At 48.1% G+C, this 27,987-nt stretch overlaps 1 protein-coding gene and 1 long non-coding RNA gene across 3 annotated transcripts in view; one reads left to right on the plus strand and one right to left on the minus strand.

Annotated features, from left to right (window-relative positions):
• The first annotated feature begins 1,100 nt into the window (after positions 1-1,100).
• On the plus strand, positions 1,101-21,623 carry LOC114906484 (small integral membrane protein 10-like protein 2A). 2 transcript variants are annotated; one of them, XM_029241290.1, is made up of 2 exons: positions 1,101-1,681; positions 20,511-21,623. In XM_029241290.1, the coding sequence occupies exon 1, from the start codon at positions 1,101-1,103 to the stop codon at positions 1,335-1,337; it is 237 nt and encodes a 78-aa protein (XP_029097123.1). In that variant the 3' UTR covers positions 1,338-1,681; positions 20,511-21,623. The 2 variants fall into 2 exon arrangements, with proteins under 2 accessions (XP_029097123.1, XP_029097122.1); XM_029241289.1 differs by lacking the exon at positions 20,511-21,623 and adding an exon at positions 3,254-3,481.
• The window catches only part of LOC114906485, a 17,199-nt gene continuing 6,029 nt past the window's right edge, over positions 16,818-27,987 (minus strand). Inside the window, exon 2 of the long non-coding RNA XR_003796439.1 lies at positions 16,818-17,582. This is a non-coding gene — a long non-coding RNA (uncharacterized LOC114906485). The remainder of the gene's footprint in view (positions 17,583-27,987) is intronic.

Consider the following 27,987-nt stretch of genomic DNA (forward strand, 5'->3'; position numbering starts at 1 on the left):
TCAAATCTCACTGCCTGTCTGGGTATTCTTTATTTTCTTATGACGCCATCGCCCAAATAACATTAAAAATTAATAAATATGTATACCTTTTCTCCTGTTACTTTGCCTGTTGTCGGTTTTTTTCATTGACCTAGGAAGTGTATATATTGACATATTGAATCTAGGAGGGTAGAGGGAAAGTCTTTCCTCCCCTACAGGTAAAAGGGAAGGACAATGGGGCAATTCATGAATAAAGAAATACACAACACCAGCAAATATACCAGAAAGGGGAAAAAATGTGCATGTGGGTTTGGTGAAACTCTATAGTGCAGAGTTACCAGAAAAATGTGAATTAAAGAAAAGTACAGAGTGGGACTTCCCTGGTGGCACAGTGGATAAGACTCCGCACTCCCAGTGCAGGGGGTCCAGGTTCCATCCCTGGTCGGGGAACTAGATCCCACATTCATGCCGCAACTAAGAATTTGCATGCCACAACTAAGGAGCCCGCCTGCTGCAACTAAGACCCGGCACAACCAAATAAATAAATACTTTTAAGAAAAAGTACAGTGGGTTGGCTGGCCCAGTTTTCTGTGGAGACAGGGAGGGAGAGGGGATGGTGTAAACGGGCAGAGCGTTCAGGGTGGACCTTCTGTGCAGAATAAGCCCAGCGGTCCAGACCCTCCGGGCCTCCACTGCCCCTGCTCTAGCACATTCTGCAAAAGAATCCCAGGACAGCACTGCCTTCCAAAGCACTCAAGGCCCGCTGAGCTCTCTTCTTGGCAGCCCGGGAGAAGGCGGGGCTTCCAGGGGGCGGGTCTGGGGGTGGGGCTGAGTCCGCGCCCGCAGCTCTATGGCGCCCGGCAAGGGGCGTGACCACGCTAGGGGCGGAGCTATGCTAGCGGTCGCAACTCCGGGAGCAGGCGAGGGGGTGGAGCTGTCCCTGGGCGGCTGAGGCGGAGACTTGGCTGTGGCAACCACTGCAGCTGGAGCCCAGCCGGGTAGGCGAGACCAAGAGCCGGGCAGTACGCGAGGGCTGCTGGCCGTCGGCTCAAGGCCTCGGCTCCACCTGCCCGCCCGCCTGCGGTGCGATCGGTCGGCGGGGTGTGCGCCGGGCTGGGCCCATGGCAGCGTCGGCGGCCCTGTCTGCGGCGGCGGCGGCGGCTGCCATGTCGGGCCTGGCTGTGCGGCTGTCTCGCTCGGCTGCGGCCCGCGGCTCGTACGGCGCCTTCTGCAAGGGGCTCACGCGCACGCTGATCACCTTCTTCGACCTGGCCTGGCGGCTGCGCATGAACTTCCCCTACTTCTACATCGTGGCCTCGGTGATGCTCAACGTCCGCCTGCAGGTGCGGATCGAGTGAGCGCCCGCAACCACCGCGCGGCCGCGACGGCAGGGGCGCCGGCATGAAGCTCCGCGGGGCCCAGGGCCGCCGGGACGCGGCGGGGGAAGGAGAAGGGGCGGCCCGGGCTCCCGAACCCTAGACCTCGGCGGAGGTCACGGCCACCGAGCCTCAAGCCCCGGCTCTGGTCACCCACGTCGCGGCCGGTGACGAACTGCACAGAAACTCGCGAAACAGGCCCTTTCCATCGAACTCGAGAAAATTACTTGAGTGCGGCCGACCTGTTGCCTCACCTTGGGCGAAGTGGGGAGCAGAAGGAAGAAATTCTGCAGCAGGAACGTGAATGACTAGCCCTGACCAAAGAGGTAGGAGGCCAGAGGTTGGACTTCGGGCTGGAGGGAGGCGGTTGCCATGACATGTAGATGTCCAGGCCCCTCGGTGGTTTCGGGGAGACGTGGAAGGGGCCCGAGAAAGCCAGCCCGGAAAGCTGCCGAGCCGCGAGCAGGCAAGGCAGGGCGGGCGCATGCCCTCTGGAGTCCCTTGTCATATTTCCAAGATGGGGGTGAGAGGCGGCGGCCTTGGCATCTTGGAGGGTCAGCCCATCACCTCCCGGCCACGGCCCCAGTGGTGTCACCTGAACACGGGGGAGTGGAGGGAAATAGGCTCAGGGAGGCCCAGGGGAGGCCCTAGAGGAGAAAAGATGCTGCTACCCTTGTCCTCTACACGCTGGGGGGCAGCCTGGAAGGGTGGCTGTGTTCTTGGCCAAAGCCCAGGTCTGTCTGTTTCTCAGCGCTTTGCAAACCGGCCCCCTGCCTGGTCTCTGCGGCCGGGGAACTGCTCTCTGCCTGCTGCTGCTGGCCCTGTTGCTCCCCTCTCCGCTCTCCTGGGGCATCCTCCAAAGCTCCGCATCTGCGGCCACGGAAGAGCAGGAAAGGTGCATTCCTCCCCGGCCCTCCCGCCATCTCAGCCACGCTCCCTCCAGCTCCTCCCCGTGCCCTCCCGGTGCCACAGCCCTGGACGGCCTCCAGCAGCCCCCGTGTCCCAGAGGATTTGGGAAAGTGGGGATCTCCTTGAGCAGAGGGCAGCTCTCAGGCTGGAGGGCAGATGGAGAAGGGGCTTGTAGAGGAGTTGACACTTGGCGAGACAGGGACCTCTCTGGGTGGGGAGGCAGCTCTCAAGTCCCCATCTCCTTCTTTGTCTCAGGAACTGGTGTTATAGGAAGTGACCTGCCCCTTCTCTGGTCTTGTCAAGAGAGTGCCTAACCCTAACCCTGACCCTGACCCTAGAGCTGCCTGGGGAGCAGCCTAGAGAAGGGCCTGACCCATGAGGACAGGAAGGGACCAGGCAGAGACCCCGAGGGAGGGGGTGGCCCAGTGGTCCGGTTCTGGCATGGGGAAGGAAGGACAGACCTAGCGACACTCTGCGGGAGCTCTGTCCTCCCCACCTACTGGGGCTCTGTGAGGGGAGCGCTTTGCCCTTATCACACAGGTAAGAAGTGGTGGAGCCGAATCTGCCTCTGGGCCTGCACTCTCCCACCTTCTTCTGAAAGACCTAGCGCAGTGGGATGGGGGAAGGGAGCAGAGGCTCCCAGGGGACCTAGAGACAGAGGGGCCCATGGTAGGGAAAGTGGAGTGTATGGGAAGTCACAGGGAAGACCGGGGAACAGTCTGAGCTGAGATGGGCACGGGAGAGATGAGTCCCAGCACCCCCGGGGAGCAAGGTCCTCACCCACAGAGCTGGACCTCCCCACCCTGCCGCAAATCCCACCCAAGGCTGGACCAAGGGCTCCTCAGTGTTGAGTGGCACAACCCTCTCAGTTTGGGTGGCAGGACGGGAGGATGGGTGGCTCCTGGGGACCGTGTCACCAGGAGGGGAAGGGACAGTGGTGGGTCGGATGGGGCTGAGACCCACGCCTGACCCCATGTCTCTGTCCCCAGGCTGGCCCCTGAGCCCAGCATCTCACGGGAGAGTCTCCTCTGGATGGGCCTGCATTGGTCCTGGAGGCCTTGGCTGCGCTGCTGACTGACGCCCCAGGAGCGGTGCAGAGGGGAGGCAGGAGAGACCCTGGCCCTCACCCCACACCGCTCCCACGTCTGCTCGGGCGGTGGTTGCTCATGGTCGATGCACTCAGAGTTCCTGGGGCTGAGCACCGCAGCAGCCTGGTTGCCCCCAGGACAGAGCGGCCGAGCCTCACACCATGTGCCCTCCTCAGCTGCCCAGCTGGAGCCCGGGTCCCAGGTGAGGATCTCTGCCTGCCTCACCCCGGGGCCGGAGGCTGCACCGCGGCCACCACGTGCCCCCCACAGATGCCCACTGATGGGGCCTGATGGCTTCCTTCCTTGTGCCAAGTCACCCGGGAGCCCTGGTCCTGGTGGCCCTCCTCCAGCCCAACTGTGCCCACCCAGGGCCACTTCTGGGAGCCTGCCAGCCTGCGGACTGCATCCCCGGAGCTCTGGGGACAGCCTCTGAGAGACTGTGCCGCGGGGCTGCATGGGAGGAGAGCAGAGGACGAGGGGCCTCTTTGGGGCTGATTCGCAGACGTGCCCCTTTCAAGCCCAGCTCTCACCCTCCGGGTGGCTCGATCCCCAGCTTCAGCCTCTTGCTGGGCCAGCCTGAGAGGGCCTGAGAATGGCACAGGAGAGGCTCTTCACTGACCGCGTGGGTGCCCGTGCGTGAGTGCGCATGTATGAGTGTGTGCGGGTGTGAGCGTGTGTGTGTGAGTGAACGTGCGGGTGTGAGCGTGTGTGTGAGTGCTTGTGCACACACACGAGTGGCTGTGCGTTGCAGCGGGCGCGGAGCTGTTGAGCAGAGTGGGTTGTTCAGGGTGCCCTGTCCTCCCTGGGCTCGGGGCTCAGCTAGAGCTGCCTGGGGCTGCTTCCCAACAGGGAGAAAGCGCGCTGGAGGCCCAGGGGCCCGGGCTCAGAGACCCCCCTCCCACCCATCGTGGGAGGGGCACGGCGGTGGCCCTGGCGGGGGCTGTCTGCGCTGTGAGGGGCTGGCCGTGGGAGGGGCTGGGGACGCGTCCTTAGCATGCGCTCCTGCCGCGGCTGTTCTTACGGTTCTGGCCCTGAGTCCTTAGCTGCTTCTGCTTTCCCACCTCTTCCTCGTCTCCCCCACTGGGCCCTTGCTGCTTGACGGGCTCTCAGAGCACTTTATTTATTTGCCGTCTGTTTCTCAGGCAGTGGAGCTTTTACAAAATCAGACACCGACTTGAATAAGACAACTTCCACTTTCCTGTGTGTGAATGTACTCTGCACCGGGCAGCAGCGTCTGGTCAGAGAAATGTTCTTGTCTCGGGTGTTGTCAAATCTTGTTGTCTGTCTCAGTTAAGAAGAAAGTCCTTTGAGTTCAATCTAATAAAACCTGGAGGCCTCCTGTTTCTGCCGCCTCGGAGGAGAGAGGGGCGGCGAGCTCACCCCACTCTGGTGGCCGGGAGCTGGGGGAGGGGAGCACCCCGAGGGCTCTAAGGGGGCGGGGCTGAGGGCGGGGCTGGTGCCCGGTCAGAAGATGTGGCGAGATCCGAGCTGACCCGGACCACTGCTCCCGTGAGGGGAAGGCAGCAGCACAGGCCTGGCCCAAGAGGTGGCACTTTGTCCCATTCACAAACTTTATTTGAATCAACTAACGCCTAGGCCTTTTCTTCATCTTAGAGGCTGGTGTTAGAAGGCGCGTAATTCAGCTGAACCCCGAGGGTGGGCTGCGGTAGGCGAGGTGGAATGGACTGTCTGCAGATCATTTTGTGTCCCCGAAGGCCCTTCCGCAGCCGCAGGTGGCAGGGTCTCCATCACCTCCCAGCTGGCCAGGTGGTGCCTGAGTTTTGGAAATCAACCTCTGGGACTGGAAACCTGCCTCCCTTACTCCCACCTTAGACGCAAGCTGTCCTGGCAGAGAAGCCAGGGCGGGGGCTCTGAGGCTGCTGCAGGGGGAGGGTGGGCCGAGGACAGAGGGCTGGGGGAGGGGCACCTGCAGGGGAGGGCAGCAAACCCCTCGGAGGAATGCAGGCCCATAGGATCCAGGAGAGGGGTGTCCTGAGGTCTCGGGGTGTGGTCACGCGAGGAGCGCAGCCTGGGATAAGACACCTGTCGCCAAGAGCTCCGCAGGGGTCAGTGTAACTTGACAAGAGGGCCTCTTCCAGCATCCTCCACCCTAGGAGGGAGGGGTAGACTCCAGTCCCGGCCAGAGCCCCGAGCTTCCCGTCCCTTGGTCCAGATGGTCCTGTTCAGTCCCTGATGGTTCTGCACCCACTTCAGGGACCAGGTAGCCTGGCACAGCCAGATGGGAGAGAGGATCCAGCACCCAGGGGCCAAGGGACTGTGATGAGGGAGGACCGTATTCCCCCGCGAGGGAGGCAGGCAGGCTGGCACATCACACTCTGGTTAAGAGGGGCGCCTAGGAGACCAGAGACCTGCGCGCTGAGCCCAGCTCTTCCACTGACCACAGCGGAGCCCCAGGCCAGCCACGGGCACTCGTGCATTTTCAGAAAGGAGCCTTCAGGGTGCTGTGGGCCTTCGGTATGAGGATGTCTCTTCAACAAATGGCCCCAGGTCTTAGCCAGAGCAGCTCTGTCACCATGAGGAAAGGAAACGAACTGGCAGGTGATGAGAGCCTGCCGAGCTCCAGGCACCATGCCTTTACCTCATTATCCCCATGGCCACCTTCTGGAGGAGCTCACCACTAGGATGTCACTGAGGTTGAACCTCGAGCTGGCCTCAGGCCGTCGGAGGCTCCTCACCCTTCCCTGCTCCTTGGGATGCACGTTCTGCCCACTGTTCCCACAGCCAGAGCCCTTTTGAGGACGCGGCCTTGAGAGAGTAAGGCGTCTCTGGGACTATCTGGACTGAATACGTGACTGAATTCCATTAAGGCCTCTGTACAAACTTTTAAGATTCTGGCAGGTGGGTGGGGAGATCTGCTTGTCTTGTGCACTCAAGACAAGCCTCATCTGTAAGTTCATTTGCTTAGTAACCGTGCCCCCTTCCCAATCTGGAGTGGTCTGCTTCTTTCTAGGTCTCTCCTTGCCTTCTGTGTACAGGACCAGTTTGCAAACCAGCACCACCGTTATCCCCATTTTTTGGAGAAACTGAGTCTCGGAGCCCAGTCTGAACTAGAAGCCCAAGCAGAAGCTGCTTTCCTGAGGCCCCAGTGCCTCTTGCAGGGGCAGGGAATTAGGCTGGAGGGGTGGTGCAAGGACACAGTCCGAAGGCGACCCTGGTCTTTCTGGGTAGGGGCCAGGGGACAGATAAGAAACCCAGGGCTTGTGGGCGGAGCTGGGAGCCTTAGCAACGTGGAGCTCCCCATTGGAGCAGCTGGGGCCACGCTGAGGTGGGCCCACCTGTCTTCTTGCGAACCTCCCACCTCTGCAGACTGACTGGGATCCAAGCAACTGAGTCAGGGGAGGGCGAAAGAGCAGCTGAGAGGGCAGTTCCAGGAGGGCCAGTCAGAACCCAATACAGTCAGAACACGAGAGAGAGAAACGGCATACAGAGTCCCAGCCCAGCCCACCCCGAGGGAAACTGCCCAGTTTCGGATGAATTTTCACTTTGTGTGCATGTCCTTTATATACGTAAAATTAGGAACATATGACTTTTGTCACGTTATGACATAAATACTTCCTGCTCACCTTCCTGTGTGATTAAGTACGCTTCTGCTTCCAAAGCCACAGAGTACCTCTGGTATGAAGGTCTCATGTATTTCGCACTGCCTCTTGCTTGTTTTCCTTTGTTGTTGTTTGTTTGGGGGGTTGAGTTTGAGGTTGTTGTTGGCTTTGGTTTGCTTTTGTGGTTTTTATTGGGTTTTACTGATGACGCGGTGACAGGTGTTCTTGTGGATAAATGTTGTGGTGCAGTCATGGTCGATCTCTTACCATACACTCCTGCACGTGGGCCACAGGGTAGGCACGCCTTAGGGGTTTGACACCCTCCAGAGCAGCGGTGCCATGTTACTGTGCTCATGCCCCTCAGGAGTGACACTGTTGTCAGACGAGGGTGGCAATTGTGGGTCACAACACGTTTCAAAATCTGTTACTGCCTTTCCTGCCTCAAGCTGGGTGCATTTCTCTCTCCTCAAGATCAGTGTAATCTTTCATTTAACTCATCATTTCCCTCAAACTCTTCCTTTCCCATCATCCCCAGTTCACGGCTCGAATTAAATCCACTCTCCAGTTGTCCTGGGATAAAGTCGTGGTTCCTTTCTTTCTGCTCCTCACCTTTGCCTGTAGCGAAGTCTCAAGACAGGTTTTGAATCTCTCAATTGGATAAGCCAAATTGTTTATTTTATTTTGCATGCCTTTCAATACATATCAAGATTAAAATTTTTCATATGTCCATTGGCCATTTGTAGTTTTAAACTATGGGGAGTAATTTTTTATTGAGATATAATTGACATATAAATTGTCTACCTTTAAGTTGTACACATGTTGGTTTGATACATTTATATTTTGCAGTTTGATTACCACCAGTAGTGTTAGCTCACACCTCCATCACATCACATAATTACCATTTTTTTGTGTGTGTGATGAGAACAATTGAGATCTAGTCTGTTAGCAACTTTAAAGTTTATGATACAGTATTGTTGACTATAATCACTATGCTGTGCATTACATCCCCAGAACTCATCTCCTGTTTGCAAGTTTGTATCCTTAAATAACCTTTCCCCAATTTCCCCACCTCCCAGCCCCTGTTAACCATGGTTCTACTCTTTGTTTTTATGACTTTGGCTTTTTTACATTCTACATAATGTGATGTCAGATAGTATCTCTTTCTCTGTTTTTCCTATCTTACTTAGCATAATGCCCTCAAGTCCCAACCATATTGTCACAAATGGAAAGATTTCCTTCTTTCTCATGGCTGAATAATGTTCCTCTGTTGTACACATACCATAAATAAAATAGATAAACAACAACGATTTCCTTATAGCACAAGCAACTGCATTAAATATCTTATAACAACCTATAATGGAAAAGAATCAAAGAAAAGAATATATATATATATAATTATATATATAATTCTTATAAGAATATATATAATATATATGAATCACTTTGCTGTACACCCAAAACTAACACAGTATTGTAAATCAACTATAAAAAATTTTTTAAATTCCTCTATGGGACTTCCCTGGTGGTCCAGTGGTTAAGACTCCGCTATTCCACTGCAGGGGGCGCGGGTTCCATCCCTGGCCGGGGAGTTAAGATCCCACATTCTATGTGGCAAAAAAAAAAAAAGAAAAAAATTTCTCTATGTGTGTGTTTACATGTGTGTGTGTGTGTGTATATACACACACATATCACATCTCCTTTGTCCTTTCATCCATTAATGGATTCTTAGATTCTTTCCATATCTTGGTTATTATGAATAATGCTTCAATAAATATGGGAGTGCAGATATTTTTTCGATATTCTGTTTTCATATCCTTTAACTATATACCCAGAAGTGGGACTGCTAGATCACACGGTAGTTCTATTTTTACAACCTAGAACCCAGGAGCATGGGAGTTGTCCTGGTGCTGAGGCCAGCCTGCCTGGCGTCTGGGGTGAAGTCAGGTGCTCACCTCCCACTCCTGCCCGGGCACAGACGAGCGCTCAGCACACATGAGAATCAATGCAACCAGAGCAGGGACACCACGCTACCCAGCAAACCTTCTCAGTTTAAAGGATCCCTGACAACAAAATGATGCCTTCTCAGTGTCCCCCGAGTCATCCCCTAGGTACCAGACTCCCGGGCAGGTTTTTAGGGCACAAAGGTGAGCAAGTTAAACACGGCCCCTGCCCTCCGACCAGGGACAGGTACATGATTCCTCCACTTGGTTTTAAATACATGGGCATTTGTGAAATATAATCAGAGTCACCCTCAAATTGGGCCGATGCACCGTAGGGGAAATCTGGAAAGGCATCTGCTGCAGGAGCAGCTGGGGAAATGCAGGGCTGGGAAGCACCCCCGTGGGCCTTCTCTGCCCCCGTCTTCCGCACTTGAGACCGATGGAGAGTTGGGGCTTGGGTGGTGTCGGCCCAGCTCTCGAGGACTAGGGACGCCCCAAAACCCCTGCACACAAGACGGAGCCGCCTCTGCCGCCCAGACCAGGGGTGCTGTGGGGGGAAAAGGGGACTGAGAGGTACCTGGTGGGAGCCCTGGCTGCCCGGGGCACGCGCCCTCCGCGGGGTCCCCCTCCTCCAGAAGACGGGCACCACCCTGGTCAGAGGCCTGAGCATGGTCACTGCAGCCTGGGCACGTGCCACACGAGATGATGCACGAGGCTGACGCCGCTGCCTCGCGGATGCCCCCTGGTCACAGCGACCTCTCAGGGCCTGAGCCTCCTGCTGTCTGTCCTCAGCCTCGGTGTCCCCAAGGGACCCTACTGCCACCCTAGGAGGTGACATGGGCCCCATGCTCCAGTCCCTGGGTGCGCAATGTGCAGGGTCCACCTCCGTGGCCGTCCAGCCAATGAGGGTGCAGCGGGTGGGCTCCTGTGGCCGCTAAGAGGAGGTGGGCGGGGACATTCTGGCTCCTCCCATCATTGGTGAGGGCGCCAATTTGGTGGCCATAGGGAAATGGGCTGGGGTCTATGCCCTGCGTGTGCTTCAGGCGGATGAGGGGCTCCTCTGTGGGGTCCTTGGGAGGATGGGAGACTGGCATAGAAGGTGTGGCTTTTTGATCAGAGATACAGCCCTAGAAGAAGCTGGGGGATCTGCACCCTCCTCACTATGATTCTCTTTTTTTCTGCTTCATGGATCACATCCTCTGTGAATGGGAAGTAGGGAGACCAGGAAAGGCCTGGTCCAAACACCCTAGACATACATACCATGACCAAGTGGCATTTATACCAGGAATGCAAAGTTGGTATATATATATATATATATATATATATATATATATGCATGCGCAATGGAATATTACTCAGCCATTAAAAGAATGAAATAATGCCATTTGCAGCAACACGGATGGACCTAGAAGTTATCCTGCTAAGTGAAGTAAGTCAGCAAGTGAAAGCCAAATACCATATGATATCACTTATATGTGGAATCTAAAATACGACACAAATGAACATATCTATGAAACAGAAACAGACTCACAGACATAGAGAACAGACTTGTGGTTGCCAAGGGGGAGGGGGAGGTAGGGGAGGGAAGGATCAGGAGTTTGGGATTAGCAGATGCAAAACTAGTATGTATAAGATGATAAACAACAAGGTCCTACTGTATAACACAGGGAACTGTATTCAATATCCTGTGATAAACCATAATGAAAAAGAATATGAAAAAGATTATGTATATGTATAACTGAGTCACTTTGTTGTACAGCAGAAATTAGCACAACATTATAAATCAACTATACTTAAAAAATTTTTTTTAATGAAAATAAAAGCTCTAAATAAATAAGACATTTTGTGAATTAGAAGACTGAATATCGTCAAGATAGCAATCTTCCCCAAAGTTATCTGTAGACTGAACACAGTATCTATCAAAATCTCAGCTAACTTTTCTATAGATATTGAAAAGCTGATGCTAAAATGTATGTGGAATGTATATTACCTTAAATAGCCAAAACATTTTGAAAAAGTTGAATCACTTACCTATTTCAAAACTTATAAAGCCACAACAGTTAAGACAGTGTGGTATTGGTGCAAAGTAGGTGTGTAGATCAATGGAACAGATTGAGAGACTATGAACAAATCCTTACATTTATGATCAATTGTTCTTTTATTGTGGTAAAATACATATAACATAAGATTTATCATGTTAAAGTATACAATTCAGTGCTATGAAGTACATTCACAATGTTGTGCAACCATCACCACTATCTAGTTCCAGAACAATTCATCACCCCAAAACGAAATGCCATGCCCATTAAGCAGCCACTCCCCATTCCCTCCCTACCCCAGCTCTTGGCAACAACAAATAGGCTTTCCGTCTCTATGTATATGCCTATTCTGGATATCTTATAAGAATGGTATTATACGATATGTGAGTTTTTGTGTCTGGCTTGTTTAATTTAGCATAATGTTTTGGAGGTTCACTCAGACTGTTGCAGGTATTAGTACTGTGTTCCTTTTTATGGCTGAATAATATTCCATTGTACGGCTATACCACATTTTGTTTATCCACTCATATGTTGATGGACATTTGTATTGTTTCCAGCTTTTGGCAATTGTGACTATTGCTACTATGAACGTTCATGTGCAAGTTTTATTTAAACACCCGATTTCAATTTGGGGCATCCATACCTAGGATTGGAACTGCTGGATCACATGGTAATTCTATGCTTACCTTAGAACCACCAAGCTGTTTTACATAGGTTGCACCATTTTACATTCTCAGCAGTAGTGTAGATGATTCAAATTTTTCCATATCCTCTCCAACACTTGTTATTTTCCTTTTTAAAAAAATATGGCTATCCTAGTGGGTGTGAAGTATTGTAATTTTTATTTGCATTTCCCTAGGGCTAATGATGTTGAACATTTCTTCATTTGCTTATTGGCCATTTGTGTATCTTTGTAGAAATGTCTATTCATGTCCTTTACTGATTTTAAAATTGAGTTGTCTTTTTTTGTTAAGTTATAAGAGTTCTTTATATATTTTGTATATTAGAATGATCAATTGATATTGACAAGGGTACCAAGACAATTCAATGGGGAAATGATGGTCTTTTCAACAAATGGTGCTGAGACAATTGGAAATCTATACAAAAAGATGAATTTACCCTATTATGATGGCTAAAGTTAAAACTAGTGAAAACATCAAATACTGGGGGAGGATGCATAGAAAGTGGATCTCTCATATGTTGCTAATGGGAGTGTAACTTGTTAAACAGCCACCCTGGAAAAAGTTTCTGCATTTACTTAAAAAAGTAAACATGCAACAATACAATAAAGTTTTTTCAGGGAATACATATAGGAAAAGAAGACATAAAATTTTATTTGCTGAGTATTTCATTATCTATGTAAAAAATCCTAAGGAGGGCTTCCCTGGTGGCACAGTGGTTGAGAGTCCGCCTGCCAATGCAGGGGACGCGGGTTCGTGCCCCGGTCTGGGAAGATCCCACATGCTGCGGAGCGGCTAGGCCCGTGAGCCATGGCCGCTGAGCCTGCGTGTCCGGAGCCTGTGCTCTGCAACGGGAGAGGCCACAACAGTGAGAGGCCCGCGTACCGCAAAAAAGGAAAAAAAAAAAAGAATCCTAAGGAATTATTTTTAGAAAGCTTATAGAATTAATAAACGATTTTAGCAACATTGAAAGACACATGGTCAATAAAAATACCAACTGCACTTACATATACTAGCAATGGATTTCCAGCAATTGAATTATTTTTAAACAGGACCATGTACCCACCAGAGGTAGGGGTGGGAGGAGAGGGAACTGGATGAGGGCAGTCAAAACGTACAGACTTGCAGTTATAAGATAAATAAGTACTAGGGATATAATGTACAACATAATAAATAGAATTCACACTGTTGTATGTTATATATGAAAGTCGTTAAGAGGGTAAATCCTGAGTTCTCATCACAAGAAAAACTTTTTTCTATTTCTTTAATTTTGTGTCTATATGAGATGATGGATGTTCACTAAACTTATTGTGATCATCACTTCATGATGTGTGTAAAGCAAATCATTATGCTGTACACCTTAGACTTATACAATGCTGTTATGTCAATTATGTCTCAATAAAACTGGAAGAAAAAATAAAGAGAAAGAAAAAGAAAACAAAACATAAAGGACCATGTACAATAACATAAAAAAAATGAAATACTTAACAGTAGCATGAAAAAAGTATTAAGTAGTTGGAGTAAATTTAACAAAAGATATGCAAGACCTGTATACTGAAAATTACAAAAGAAATTAAAGAATACATATATAAATAAATGGAAAGATGTACCATGCTCACAAATTTGAAAATGCAATATTGTTAGATGTCAACACTACCAAACTTATCTATATATTCAATGCATTCCCAATAAAGTCACAGCAGGACCTATTTTTTTTTTTGAGGCAAGGAATAGCGACTTTATTCGGAAAGCTGGCAGACCAAGAAGATGGCAGACTAGTGTCCCCAAGAACCATCTTATCGGGGTCTGGATGCCAGTTTCTTTTATAGAACAGAGAGGGGGAGGAAGTGAGGAAGTAAAGTAAAAAAGCCATAGCAGTACCTTTTTTTTTTTTAATTGACAAGGTGAGTCCAACATTTCTATAGAAATGTGTGGACTGAAAGAAAAATGCACAATGTAAGAATTATGAGTTAAGTTTTGTTCAGGGTCTTACTGAAGAGTATAGCCCAGGAGACAGCCTCTCAGATAGCTCTGAGGAACTGCTCCAAAGAAACAGTGGGGATAGAGGCTAGTTTATATGTGATTTTTGTGTGTGCGAGGGAATACAAGCAGTCAGCATACACTTTGGCAAAACATTACTGCTAGTCACCAAAAACAGATATCTCAACTCAATGAATATAGTGCTTTTCTACGTATGGGAAGGTGCAAAAAGCAGGTCCATTAAAATTCTTCCTGAAATGCATCTTAACTATCTAAAGGCCTGTTTGCCCAAAGAACAGAGCACCCCGTTATCATCTTTAATTTCCTCTGTCTGAAGCACAGGGTGCTTCACCCAGTTATCCCTTTAATCTCTTCGTCTGAAGCACCAAGTGCACTGTCGGTCAGCAGCTGCAGCGGGTTAATCTTTGTAGACTTGAATGGTGAGTGCAATGCTCTTTGCTCTTCTTTTGTTTGTAATTGCAAAAGGCTTAGGACAGCCCAAACAATTTTGAAAAAGACCAAAGGTGCAGAACTTTACACTACCTAGTTTCAAGACTTAGTATAGAGCAACAATGATCCAGGCAGTGTGATCTTGGCATAAAGATAGATTTAGAGATCAGTGGAACAGAACAGAGGGTTCAGAATATACTCACAACTATATGGACAACTGACTTTTGACAAAGGTGTCAAGGCAATACAACGGAGAAGAGATAATATTTTCAACAAATAGTATTGAAAACATTGGATAAGCATATTTTTTAAAACAAAACTTGACCCTTACCTTACATCAAATACAAAAATTAACTCAAAATCATAGGCATACAGGTAAAAGACAAAACCATAACCTTTTAGAAGTAAACACTGGGTAAAATCTTAATGACCTAGGTTTTAGGAAAAGATTTCTTAAATAAGACCCCCCCAAACCCCACAAAATATAAAAGAAAAATTGATAAAGTAGACCTCATCAAAATTAAAATATTTTGCTCTTTAAAGGACACTTAAGAAAATAAAAAGACAAGCCGCAGATTGGGTAAAAGTATTTGCAAAACACATGTTGGATGAAAGACTTATATCTAGAATATATCTTTAAAAAACTCTTACAGAGACTTCCCTGGCAGTCCAGTGGTTAAGGCTCCATGCTTCAACTGCAGGGGGCACAGGACTGATCCCTGGCGGGGGAACTAAGATCCCACGAGCTGTGCAGTGCGGCAAAAAGAACTATTACAATACAATAATAAGAAGACAAACAATCTAATAAAAAGGGCAACCAGTTTGAGTAGACACTTGACCAAAGAAATTATATAGATGACATGAAAATATGCTCAACCATTATTAGTCATTAGGGAAATGAAAAATCAAACCACAATGAGATACCAATCACTAAACACTAATAAAAAAGCCAAGGACTTCCCTGGTGGCGCAGTGGTTAAGAATCCGCCTGCCAATGCAGAGGACACGGGTTCGAGCCCTGGTGGGGGAAGATCACACAGGCCCCGGAGCAACTGAGCCCATGTGCCACAACTACTGAAGCCCGGCCGCGCAGAGCCCACGCACAGCAACGAAGACCCAACGTGGCCAAAAATAAATTTGAAAAAATAAAAATAAAAAAGCTAAAAAAATTTAAAACTCACCATACCAAGTGTTGGGGAGGATGTGAAGCAGTTGGAGACCAGTTTGTCAGTTGCTTGAAAAGTTAAACGTACACGTCCCATGTTACCCAGTAATTCCACTCTTAGATATTTACCAAAGAGAGAAGATGACACACGAACACACAAAGACTTGTACGTGGATGTTCAAGGCAGCTTTCTTTGTAATAGGCAAAAACTGGAAACCACACAAACGTCCATGACCAGGTGAATGGATTAATAAATTGTCATATATCCATACAATGGAATACTATTCAGCAATATTAGGGAAAGAACGATTGATAAATGCAACAAACTGTATGAACCTCAAAATCATTAGGTGGAATGGAAGAACACTGGTAAAAAGAAGTACATACTCTACAATTCAATTTATTTAAAACTCTAGAAAAATCTCAGACTATTCTGTGGTGACAGAATGTAAATAAGTGGTTGCCTGAGGATGGAAATGGAAGGAAGGATGGACTACAAAGGAGCAAGAGGAAACGTTTGGTGGTAACGGGAACGTCTATCTTGATTCATTGTGTATACATATGTCAAAGTTGACTTTAAATAGGCGCTGTTTATTGTACATAAATTATACCTCAATAAAGCTATTTTTAAAATAGATCTTTATTGGAGTATAATTGCTTCACAATACTGTGTTAGTTTCTGTTGCACAACAAGGCGAATCAGCCACATGCATACACAGGCTCCCATATCCCCTCCCTCTTGAGCCTCCCTCCCACCCTCCCTATCCCACCCCTCTAGGTCATCACAAAGCACCGAGCTGATCTTCCTGTGCTACGCGGCTGCTTCCCACCAGCCAACTATTTTACATTCGGTAGTGTATATATGTCCATGCTACTCTCACTTTACCCCAGCTTCGCCCTCCCACCCCATGTCATCAAGTCCATTCTCTATGTCTCCCTCTTTATTCCTGCCCTGCATCTAGGTTCATCAGTAGCTTTTTTCTTAGATTCCTTATATATACGTTAGCATACTGTATTTGTTTTTCTCTTTCTGTCTTACTTCATTCTGTATGAGAGACTCTAGGTCCATCCACTCAATAAAGCTATTCTTAAAAGGTCAACGTCTGAGAAAAGATTAGGTCTTAATAAAGCAGTGGTCAGGACAAGAGTGGATAGAGCTATCTGTGTAGCATGAGGAAAATGACCTGGGGCATCCTCTCAGAGCACTGAGCACAGTGGTGCCCAAAGACAGTAGCACATTATCCCAAGGTCACAACAAGACCATGATGGATAAAGCAGACACCTTGTGCAGTGAGAAATCAGACATGGAGGTAGGGCAAAAATTGTCAGTAACAGTTTAAATACCTGCAGAGAGCAGCAGTCAGTCAGCCTACTCCTGGCTGAAACTAGGAGCAGAGTATTATATGCAAAGTTAACTGTCTTAGTGTGGTCAGGCTGCTGTAACAAAATACCACAGACTGGGAATCTTATAAACAACAGAAATTGATTTCTCACAGTTCTGGAGGCTGGAAACCTGAGATCAGGGTGCCAGCTCGGTTGGGTGGGAGTCCTTTTCCTGGCTCATAGCTGGTGTCTTCTCTCTGTGCCATCACATGGCGACATGGTGGAAGGGGTAACAGATGGATTTCTCTCTCTCTCTCTCTCTCTCTCATTTTTCTATTTTCCTTTTTTTTTCTTTTTTCCTTTTTTTTTTCCAACTCCGAGTGGCCTATGCAATCTTAGTTCCCCGACCAGGGATTGAACCCGGGCCACGGCAGTGAAAACGTCAAGTCCTAACCACTGGGCCACCAGGGAATTCCCTGGCTCTCTCTTTTTTTTAAAATAAAGCACTAATACTATTCGTGAGGGCTACAGCCTCATGAATTAAGCACCTCCCAAAGACTCCACCTCCCAATACCATCATTTTGGGGGGCTAGGATTTCAACATATGAATTTTGGAGGGACACAAACATTTAGACCATAACAACAGCTAAGGCTACTACAGAGGAGATATCAGTCCATTTGGGAAAGAAAAATAGGCATGGGGGTCCAAGGCCAAGCATTACTAGCAGAATTTATACATCATCAGCATATTAGTTATCTAATGGTGGGGGAATAATTTTAAGACAAAATTAGCAGATTAAAACAGCACACATTAAACATCTCACAGATTCTGTGGTTTGAGCCTGGCTTAGCTGAGTCCTCTGCAGTAAAGTCTTCAGGCCATGTGTCAGCTGAGGCTGTGGTCTCTTCTGAGGCTCTACTAGCAAAAGATCTGTTTCCTCACTCACATCGTTGTTGGCAGCATCCGGTTCCTTGTGGTCTTTGGACTGAGGACCTTTCTTGCCGGCAGTCAGCCAGAGCCCACCTTGAGCTACCTGTCATGTGACCTTCTCCTAAGGGCAGCTCACAACACGGAAGCTTGCTTCTTCAAAGCCTAAAGGGAGTGAGTCATCACACAAGATGAAGGTTACAATCTTATACACTGTCATCATGTTCATCCTATGACCTTTGCTACATTCTGCTGGTTAGAACGTCCCACTCATACTCAAGGGGAGGAGGTTACACAAAAGCATGGATACCGAGAGTTGGGGATCATGGAGATCACCCCAGCACTGTCTGCCACCCTTGGTGAGCAGGGAGCTGTGGCTCAGGGCAGATCATGTGAAATGGAGGAGACTGCAGAAGGCAATACACTGGCAGCCCATCTTAGGTGCCCCATTCAGAATAGTATTATTCACTGTAGTGACTGTAAAAAGCAACTGAAAGGTAAAAATGAGGTTAACCCAGCAACTAGGGTACCAAAGGGGAAGCTACCGCAACAGGGCTGTGATAGGGGGTTCATTGGCACGTTTTATCAAGGAATGTGCAAATATCCAAGTGCAAGGCAGGGGTCAGTCGCAGAGTTTAGACCTCCTCAGAGACCAGGGAGCAACCTGCCTTGGAGCCAGCAAAGCACAGTGGAGGCAAACAGGGACCATTGCAGCAATGCAGGGGCATATCCACAAATCGTCTTTTTCACTTTTAGTGAATGCAAAGCCAATTACTCGGGAAAGGTCAGGCCATCCCAGAAACTAGAGGACAGAGGAGAGGCTAGGCACGATATGGTTTTAACATAAAAAAAAATTCCAAACCCCATATGAGAACAATAGAAAGCACCAAGGACAGGCTACAGGTGCAGGAACACCCTCCCTCGGACAAGAGGCAGAACTCTGTGTGCGGGGAGGAGCCACCAGTGGGGGCTGAGGACAGCTATGCTCTCCAATCACATCTGAACACCCCAGAGAGCAGGGGCAAGTGCCCTGGGGAAATGCAAGCCGTACTCAAATGCTGTGAATACTTAGTTCAGGGGGACAGAGCAACCCAGCTCCTAAAAGAGATGCTCTGCTTGGGTGGGGTGAATACAAAGAAGAGGGTAGGGGTCAGATCAGCAAAAGGGAGTTTGCCGATCTGGGAAGAGCAGGAAACTGGAGTGGGAGCCAGGGATTTCAGAGGCAAGACTCACAGTGCAGAGAAAGGGAAATGACAAACTTCTTTGGAGATGTATGGTGGGGAGGTGGCCCCTCAAAGTCTGCTATTATTCAGTTCGATCCCCTTGGAAAGCAGCCTGTGTCCACCCTAACATCAGAAACATTGGTTAACGGAGACCCACCTGAGGTCCCTTTAGCAGGCCAACACCCCAGGAGGAGGGGGCACTCTGTGTCCCCAGCTTCCCTTCACAGTCCCCCACTGGAAAAGCAGGCCAGACCCAGCAGCATAAGTGCTCTGTGTCTGTGCAGAGAGCCGAGAGTCCTGGACTGGGGAGAGCTTCCCCGGAGCAGGTGGCGATGGGGTGTGTGTGTGTATGGTGGGGGGAACACCGTGCCCACAGCAGTTCTTTAGTAATTGACCCAAACCCCATCTGCTTAGTTTAGTGAATTAGGCATTAGCATTTCCCAATTTCTCCCTCTTATTACAACTTTTTCTTTACCTGTATCTATTCTTTTTCAAATTCTTTTCCCACTTAGAAACATAATATTGAGCAGAGTTTCCTGTGCTACAGATGGCATTATTTCACTCTTTTTAATGGCTGAGTAACATTCCATTATATATATATGGACCACATCATTTTAAAGAAGATGTGGTACATATATTCGCTCCTTTGATGCAAGCCAGAAGTTCAAACCATGCCAGCCCCACCCAGTGGAAGCAAAATCCCTCACCCCAGCTCCATCTCCTAAGCATAATAAAGCCCCAAAGTCAATTTCCTTTCCCTGTTCACTCAAGCCATTTTCAGACCTACTTGGGGAGGCTGCCCTGGTCTCCCAAGAAAGCCTCAATATGTGAGTAGTGATCCTGTTACTAGTGCTTTAATGCATGTAAGGCGTAACCTGTCTTGATATCTAAACCAAATTCGGGGTTAAGCAGAACAGAGAGGACACTGGAAGTATCCAGTAACTACTCAAAAAGCAAAACACTGGATGGTGAGGGGGACAAAAAACTAAAACAGAGGTTCATAGTTTTACCCAATTGGAAATCCAAAATTTACTAAAAGAATTTATGCAACAAAAGATTAAATTATGCTAACTGGCTTTTGTACTTCTACAAGAGAGGTTCTGAATTAACTTTAGCATCTCAATATGTACCAATTGGCAAAGCTTCATAGCCTTAATCAGCATCAGACTTAGGACACGAATACAGTTATACCTGGAGATTTTCACTAAATCTTAAAAAGGTACCAATTATACTTTTAGGAGAGAGTTATCAAACACAAAATAAAGGACAAAAATATGCCTCACCCTAACCATCAGAACTGTTGCCTTGCATAAATTCCCCCATAGTCAAATTACCCAAAACTATGCTCTGATTCAATGAAAGATAAAGTCTTTGGCACAATTGGTTTTACAAAATGGAAGCCCTTGGACCTTCAATCCCACATAAAATAGTTAATACAGCCCAATATAAATTAAAACAGGGGGTTATGGGTTGACTTCCCCCCCCCAAATATGTGGAAGTATTAACCCACTGTGTCCGTGTTTTTCTGCCAGCTGAGCATAGTCAGGTGCAAATTATAAGTCAACTGTACAAGGACGTAAGTGTACCTTGCCCTGGAATCATCCTTACACACAATTACCAGCCATGAGCCATTATGCAGACCCAGAGGTTCTGGAACACCAGGGCAGCCTGAGGAAAGGACCTCCTGTAGCTCTTGTGGAGCCTCCTACTGGTCTTCCCCCAAATTCACCTGAACGCATTGACTCCGGCAACCGTGCAATGAGGAGGACAGAAGCAAAAGTTTCAGCGACTGATTGGATACTAGGTATGAATCAACAGTGATGGCTGGAATTAATCTTTCTTTCTTTTTTCTTTTTTTTTTTTTTTGCAGCATGGCATGAGGGATTGCAGTTCCCCGACCCCGGATAGGACCTGCGCCCCCTGCAGTGGAAGTGCGGAGTCTTAACCACTGGACCTCCAGGGAAGTCCCGGGAGTTAATCACTTTGATCACATTAATTCCTTTTTAGGTAAAAGACTAAATCCATATTTAATACAAAGGGAAAAAAACAACATTCCTCAAACGTATGGACACCGAGGGGGGAAAGCGGCGGTGGCGGATGGTGGCGGTGGTGGGACGAATTGGGAGATTGGGATTGACATTTATACGCTAATATGTATAACATGGATGACTAATGAGAACCTGCTGTATAAAAAAATAAAATTCAAAAAAGAATTATAAAAAAATTAATGTTCCTTTGGTAAGTATAATCAAGTATAATATTTTTAAAATATTACTTATACCTTAAAATTTTAGAACAGGCTTATCTTATTCAGTATTGGAGATACACTCTTGCAAATGAAAGCACTAACCACATCACTATTATTCAGTCATTACAGAATAAGTCGTTTGGAGATGCTTTCCAGGCATAGTAAATATTACATGATCAACATGTAATTAATATGCAATTAGAAGTTTATTACCTAATGTCTTTTTCTTCTCTGCCTCTTTTACAATTTGTCTAATAGTGGATTTTGCCAGACTTGGAATATGGCCCACCCAGATCTACCTGATGTTTACCTACTTAAAATCTGCATTTTTAAACAGCCTTTAATCACCAAAGTAATTCCTTCTTTGACTATGCAAACTATTTCCTGTGACGTAGAATATGATAATGAGAAAATAAAATATTAGTGGCAAAGAGACCTTCACAGAGTAAACAAAACAAACTTATGGACTGAATGTTTGTGTTCCCCCTCTTCCCAATTCAGATGTTGAAATCCTAACCCCCAGTGTGATGGTATTTAGAGGTGAGGCCTTTGGGATGTGATTGGGTCATGAGGGTAGAGCCCTCACGAATGGGATTAGTGCCCATATAAGGAGCTGAAAAGACCAGAGTTCTCTTCTGCCATGTGAGGACACTGCAAGAAAACCTCTGTGTAAGAACCAGGAAGTGAGCATTCACCAGACACCGAATCTGTCAGCATCTTGATCTTGGGCTTCCCAACCTCCAGAGCTATGAAAAATAAATTTCTGTTGTTTATAAGACACCCAGTTTATGATATTCTGTTAGAGCAGCCTGAACAGACTAAAACAAAACCTACTGGCAAGTGCCTGTCAAACTGGGCAGAGTGACTCCGTTTCTGCTGGTTTGCATTCACAGAGACTTGTTTCTATCTGTGCCTACGTGTTTTTGCACTCCTGCTGTCCACTGTGTTTCAAATATATTGGTAAGAATAACTTGAGACCTAGAATGCTAGCAGCTTACTCCAGAGAGGATTTTTATTTGCTTCTGTCAGATGCCTGGGGTCATTCTAGATGGGGTCCAAGAAAACCAAGTGCAAAACTTGAGGCCCCTACACAAACCAGGGTATTTGAAAGTAATCTATAATTCCACCCAATATTAAGTCCACTTCCTGTTCCTCCCAGCCGTTAGATCATAACAACTTGGGGGCCCAGATCATTTCTGGCAGAGTTAGAATCCCCATGTTGTGTGCCTCTGGTTTCTTTCACCTTGTCAGTTATGGATGTCAAACCTCACCAGGCTGACAATTTCCCTTAGGGAAATAGTCACTTCCATGCTCCTTCACATGATTAGATTCCTATTTTCCTTTTGATTTTTAAATTCAAAATGATATGTAAAATTTTAAATATACAGAGAAATTGAAAGAATAGCACCATGAACACCCAAATATTCACCATCTAAACACAACTATCATTAACATTCTTGCCATGAACACTGTGCACATAGGAGAGCAAAATTTGCCACTCCAAAATGTCTCTTAGGTCCAAAAGACTCAAGAAGAAACTTTGACTTTCCCCCTAACCACCTAAAGAATTTAGATACAGGGCTTGTTCTCAGAATAGAACTATCACCAGAGACATCTGTAAGAATATGGGCTAGGTCTGGGGGGGGGCAACTCTTAGAGATCAGAGTCCACCCTGGGTCCCATTGTCTCTGCAGGGCCCAGCAAACATTTGTTTACCAAATATTTGCTTTTCCATCTTCATGTGAAATGCCTTCCTCCCCTTTTACATTCCAAACCCCTACCCCCAACATCCTTTCCTATCTTTAGCTGAAGTTGGTATTTAAGATGAAGGTTTTGTCCATTTAGGGGAGTTACTCAGTTCTCCTGGGGTCTCTCCCATGTATACACATTATTAAACTTTTCTGTGATTTTCTCCTGTTAATCAGTCTCATGTCAATTTAAGTCTTATTACTTCTGAAACTAACACAACATTGTAAATCAACTATACTCCAATAAAATTAAAATTTTAAAAAGTTTAATTCTTAGACCAGCCAGAAAAAGCTAGAAGGGTAGAGGAAAATCTCTTCCTCCCCAACATGCTGAACCTTTTCAAAGACATTTTCTAATCTCATGACACCTCATTCCTAAATTTTTTTTAGCACATATATCCTAAAAACCAGAACATTCTCCGACATAAAAATAAAACCAGGTTTCCTGCCCAGCAAGTAAGGAGCTTGGAAGTCATGACTCTCATCCTCATAACAAGAAAAAAGATGAACAAATTGAAAATCAACAACTCTTTTCAGATACATCAGATGTTAAATTTAGGAAAACCACTGCCCCTAAAGTTGGAGCAAGAAGCAAATACACCGACTCACAGCTTACAAGGATCAGAAAGCCAGGGAAAGATGCTAGCACACACCCCAGACCTCCTCCTGATCTGTCAACCAACCCCTCTCCGCGGGGTCTTCACCACTCTCTTGGGGAGTGTTTCTGGAACGAAGGGGGAAGGAGTAGAAGGATGGGTGTCTCCAGGCTCTGGCCGCTGAGCGTGACCCTGTGCTCATGGGCACCAATGATGGAGCCAGACTGCTCAGGCCCACATCCCATTTCCCCCTGGCTGGCACCGTCAGGCAAGTTGTTCCACTTCCTTTAGCCTCAGGACCCTCATCTTTTATAGATAACACCTACCATGAAAAACTTGGCGGATGAAATCAGTTGCCGCAAGTCAAGCGCTCAGCACAGTACCAGCACAGATCACACGCTCTAAAGGCTCAACCATGACGAGTACGTTAAGGAAAAACCTTGCCTTTATTCTTCCCCATCTCTCTCATTTTTTTTCATGCTGCCACTTGCTGAAAGGACAGACCACACTCTATTCTCCCCTTGTGACTTGTTGCTGCCCAAATCCATCCCACAGCCACTGGTGATCACCTAAGCCCAGTAGACATTTCTAGCCCCCTGCACTCAACACCATGCCCCCCACGCCCTATAGACCTCCCCTCGTTGTCCGAACACTGCTCTCCCCTGGTTCTCGGGCGTCTCCCTTTCCATCTCCTCCATCAGATGATCCTCTTTGCAGCTCTTCTGCCGTCTCTCACTGCAGGGCATGAAGGGCACACAGTTTCCGCCACAGTGCCCAGGCATGAAGCAGTACCTTTCTACTTGGCCTTCCTGCTTCACTCTTCAGCCCATTATAACATGTTCACAGTCAAGCAGCCACAGGCGTCCTTCCAAAACATAAGACAGAATCCTCTCTAAGGATCCAAACCCTCCAGGGACTTCAGATCTCATGTACAGTAGAAGCCTGAATCCTTATTCTCTTTCTGATCACATCTCCTACTATTCTATCTCTCACCTACACTGCTCCAAGCACTTGGCTTTTCCTTGAATACATCAGGCACACTCTGGCCTCAGAAGCTTTGCACAGGCTGCTCCCGCATCTGGATAGCTCCAGAGAGCTGCCACAGGAGCCCGCCAGCTGCACCCTCATTGGCTGGACGGCCACAGGGGTGGGCCTTGCATGTGATGAACCCACACACTGGAGCATGGGGCCCGTGTCACCTACTAGGGTGGAAGCTGGGTCCCTTGGGGACACCGGGGCTGAGGACAGACAGCAGGAGGCTCAGGCCCCGAGAGGTCGCTGTGACCAGAGGGCATCCGCGAGGCAGCGGCGTCAGCCTCGTGCATCATCTCGTGTGGCGCGTGCCCAGGCTGCGGTGACCACGCTCAGGCCTCTGACCAGGGCGGTGCCCGTTTTCCGGAGGAGGGGGACCCCGCGGAGGGGGAATGCCCAGGGCAGCCAGCGCTCCCACCAGGTACCTCTCAGTCCCCTTGTCCCCCCACAGCACCCTCGCAGAGAAGGCCCATGGGGGCGCTTCCCGACCCTGCATTTCCCCAGCTGCTCCTGCAGCAGATGACTTTCCAGATTTCCCCTACGGTGCATCGGCCCCATCTGAGGGTGACCCTGATTTTACTTGACAAACGCGCGCGTATTTGAAGCCAAGTGGAGGAATCATATATCTGTCCCCATCGGAGGGCAGGGGCCGTGTTTAACTTGCTCACCTTTGTGCCCTAGAAACCTGCCCCAGAGTCTGGCACCGAGGGGATGACTCGGGGGACACTGAGAAGACGTCATTTTCTTGGCGGGCATCTGTTAAATTGAGGTTTGCTAGGGAGGGTGGCGTCCGTGCTCTGGTTGCATTGATTCCGTGGGTGCTGAGCGCTCGTCTGTGCCAACCACTGGGCTCAGGGCCTGAGAGGCATCCACGTCCTTTAACCCTCAAGCAACTCCCGGAGATAAGTCGCAGTGTTTCCGAGTCCATTTGGCGGCGGGGTCGGGAGACGCAGGCAGGGAAGGGCAGGCACAGGCCAGTCTCACCAGGCCCCGAAGCCCCACGGCCGCTTCCTGACCTCTGTACTTAGCCCCAGGCGCCTACTGCGCGGGAGTCCGTGTGCCGGGCGTTTGCTCAGGATGGCAGTTTGCCAGAGATGGCTTTTTTTTTTTTTTTGCGGTACGCGGGCCTCTCACTGTTGTGGCCTCTCGCGTTGCGGAGCACAGGCTCCGGACGCGCAGGCTCAGCGGCCGTGGCTCAGGGGCCCAGCCGCTCTGCGGCACGTGGGATCTTCCCGGACCGGGGCACGAACCCGTGTCCCCTGCATCGGCAGGCGGACTGTCAACCACTGCGCCACCAGGGAAGCCCTCTCTGAATCTAATTTTTAATGTGGAAAATGAGGCGTGATCTCCAGGAATTTTAAATCCTTCCTCACCAAAAAACCACTTCATTTGGTAAAACCTACCAGGGCAGACAGCTCAGAATTCCTGCTTTAACCTTATAAATTCTAGCAAAATACAACTCATGTGAATTTCTTCCCAGTTTACACACTTAATTACAAATTCACTACAGTTAACAGTCACTGGTTTTATTTTTTTTTAAATTGTCCTATTGGCCTTAGCTTTGAAACTGATATTAAATGACTGCACTGCTTAAATGCAAGCCTTTTTTACATACAATAAACTATAATTAGTGTTCAATCCTAAAGTTATAGCACGCTCCACTCTGAACAGACTTTAGAGATCGCCAGGTGATCCCTTCGTATTATGGATTAAGAAAAACTTAAGGCTGTACAATTAATTGGTGTTAAAACGCAGCCTCTGATTCTCAGGTCCACGCTCTTTCCTCAGTTAATCAATTAATTATGTGTAATGTAAAGACATAAAAAAAGTTTCACCGCATAACAGTCTTTGACCAAAGCAGGACAGGACTGAAGACATCCTTCTCATTCCCAGTTATGCCAAACCTTTCCTCCTGGGCCGCAAATCACAGTAAGGAGGATTAGAGTCCAGTCCACTGCCCACAGTCCTCTCACACGGGAAGATAAGACCGGCCCCCAGATCTGCTTTGCACTGTAAGACACACCGGACTTCAAATCTGTTTATAGCCTGTGGCCGATTCCAAATCCCAGGGAACTTTCCGCCCTAGGCGATAGATTCCCCCCACAGAGCAAGGCTGACTTTGGCGCCCTCCACATTCAATGTCCTTTCCCCATATTGGAGTACTCTCACTATCCAGTTAGCACTGTGAAGAGAGATCCATTCTAGTCATGGGGCAAACGCCCTATTCCATGCCGGACTTCTTTTCTATTCGGTAGGAATAACTCTTCCAACCTGGCAGCAAAGGTAAATACCCTGCCCAAATCGATGCAGCTCCTAACTAGCTAAGCAGTAACTGAAACCCATGCTGGCCAAGAAATTCAACTCCTCTTCCACTTGTCCCAAGACAGAGTCCCAGCATTTAGGGAGTTCGCAAGATAAGTCATCAACGAATTAATTAACGGTGTGACCTAAATGACAGCAAAGAAAATAAAATAAGGGCCATAAAATGTAGTGATTAATACAGGCTTATTTTACTACTATAATCCATATCTTTCCACAACTGCAAAAACAAACAAAAAAACCTCTTGAATATGCTTTATTTTTCAAATTTGACACACCATCTATTTACCTCTCCTTAGAATTTATTTGTTAATTCTAGTAATAAACTTGATAGAAAATAAAATTACTGGGATTTACATTTCACCTCTGACTTTGCAAACAAGGATGGGAGTGACCTTTGGGCTATCTGTTTAACCTCTGCGTTCCTCAGGGGTGACAAGAAAACTGCCTCAGAGGAGGGCTCCCTTGCTCCAGAAAGGAAACAGGTGTAAAGCCCGCTAAGCGGTGCCTGGCACAGAGTGCATGCTCAACACACCTTAATTACTGTCATCCACCCACCATCACCGCCATCACCACCACCCAGAACATGAGTGTCACAGGAGGCTCATTTTTGTCTGTTCTGTTCACTGTCGTATCCCCAGTGCCTGACACATCGTTGGCACTCAAACATCCGTCGACCGAATTAATCATGAGCACTAGTACTTCTATCACTAAGTACAGGATGATCTGCCCTCAAATGTAATTGCCTCCAAGAAAAAAGATTAATTAAGCAAAAAACAACAACAAAAAAACACCAAATTGCTACTGGAAATTTTGGGGATATGAAATAGAGAACTACCTACCCCTCAGCCCAAATGCAAGGCTTACTGAAAGAGAGAAGAGAGGAGGGTCCTCTCAAGTCAAGGAAGCATCTCTTCAGATTAAACTACCACCTGGAGAAAAGGCAAGTCCAAAGTATCCGTTAAGGGCACTCTGCAGGCCAAAAGATGTTCCAGCTTACATGACGGCATCCAAGAGTCTAGAACAGGAGACTTCTTAGTCTCCTCAGGAATCTGGGCCTTGACAGCAAGGACAAACCCCACTCTGCAGAGAGGAAAGAAGCACAGCAAGTGAACCCGGAGCTGTAACTCCGGTCCACATGCAGGTGGAGAAGGGCCCTCACCCGCCTCTCTCCACCACCCGGAGACCTGGCTATCCCTGTGCACATTGGGCCGCGGGCAAGCTCTGCAGCCACAGGCTCCAACCAGACCGCCCTCACCCAAGTTGCAGCCCTGGCCCGCTTCTGAGGGCCCACGAAGTGGCTGCTGGCTCTTGACCCTCCACCAGGAGGTCTGTGGGCAGGGAAGCCACTCTGCTCCCCCATCTCCATTTCTTACCGTAAAACCCTCAGAGAACTGGGAAGAA

This window comes from Monodon monoceros, unplaced genomic scaffold (genome assembly GCF_005190385.1).
Source record: "Monodon monoceros isolate NGI ecotype Baffin Bay Population unplaced genomic scaffold, NGI_Narwhal_1 Super_Scaffold_22, whole genome shotgun sequence".
NCBI classification, from domain to species: domain Eukaryota; kingdom Metazoa; phylum Chordata; class Mammalia; order Artiodactyla; family Monodontidae; genus Monodon; species Monodon monoceros.

Coding starts and splice junctions, on each gene's coding strand:
- LOC114906484 (XM_029241290.1), top strand. CDS start 1,101: ATGGCAGCGTCGGCGGCCCTGTCTGCGGCGGCGGCGGCGGCTGCCATG.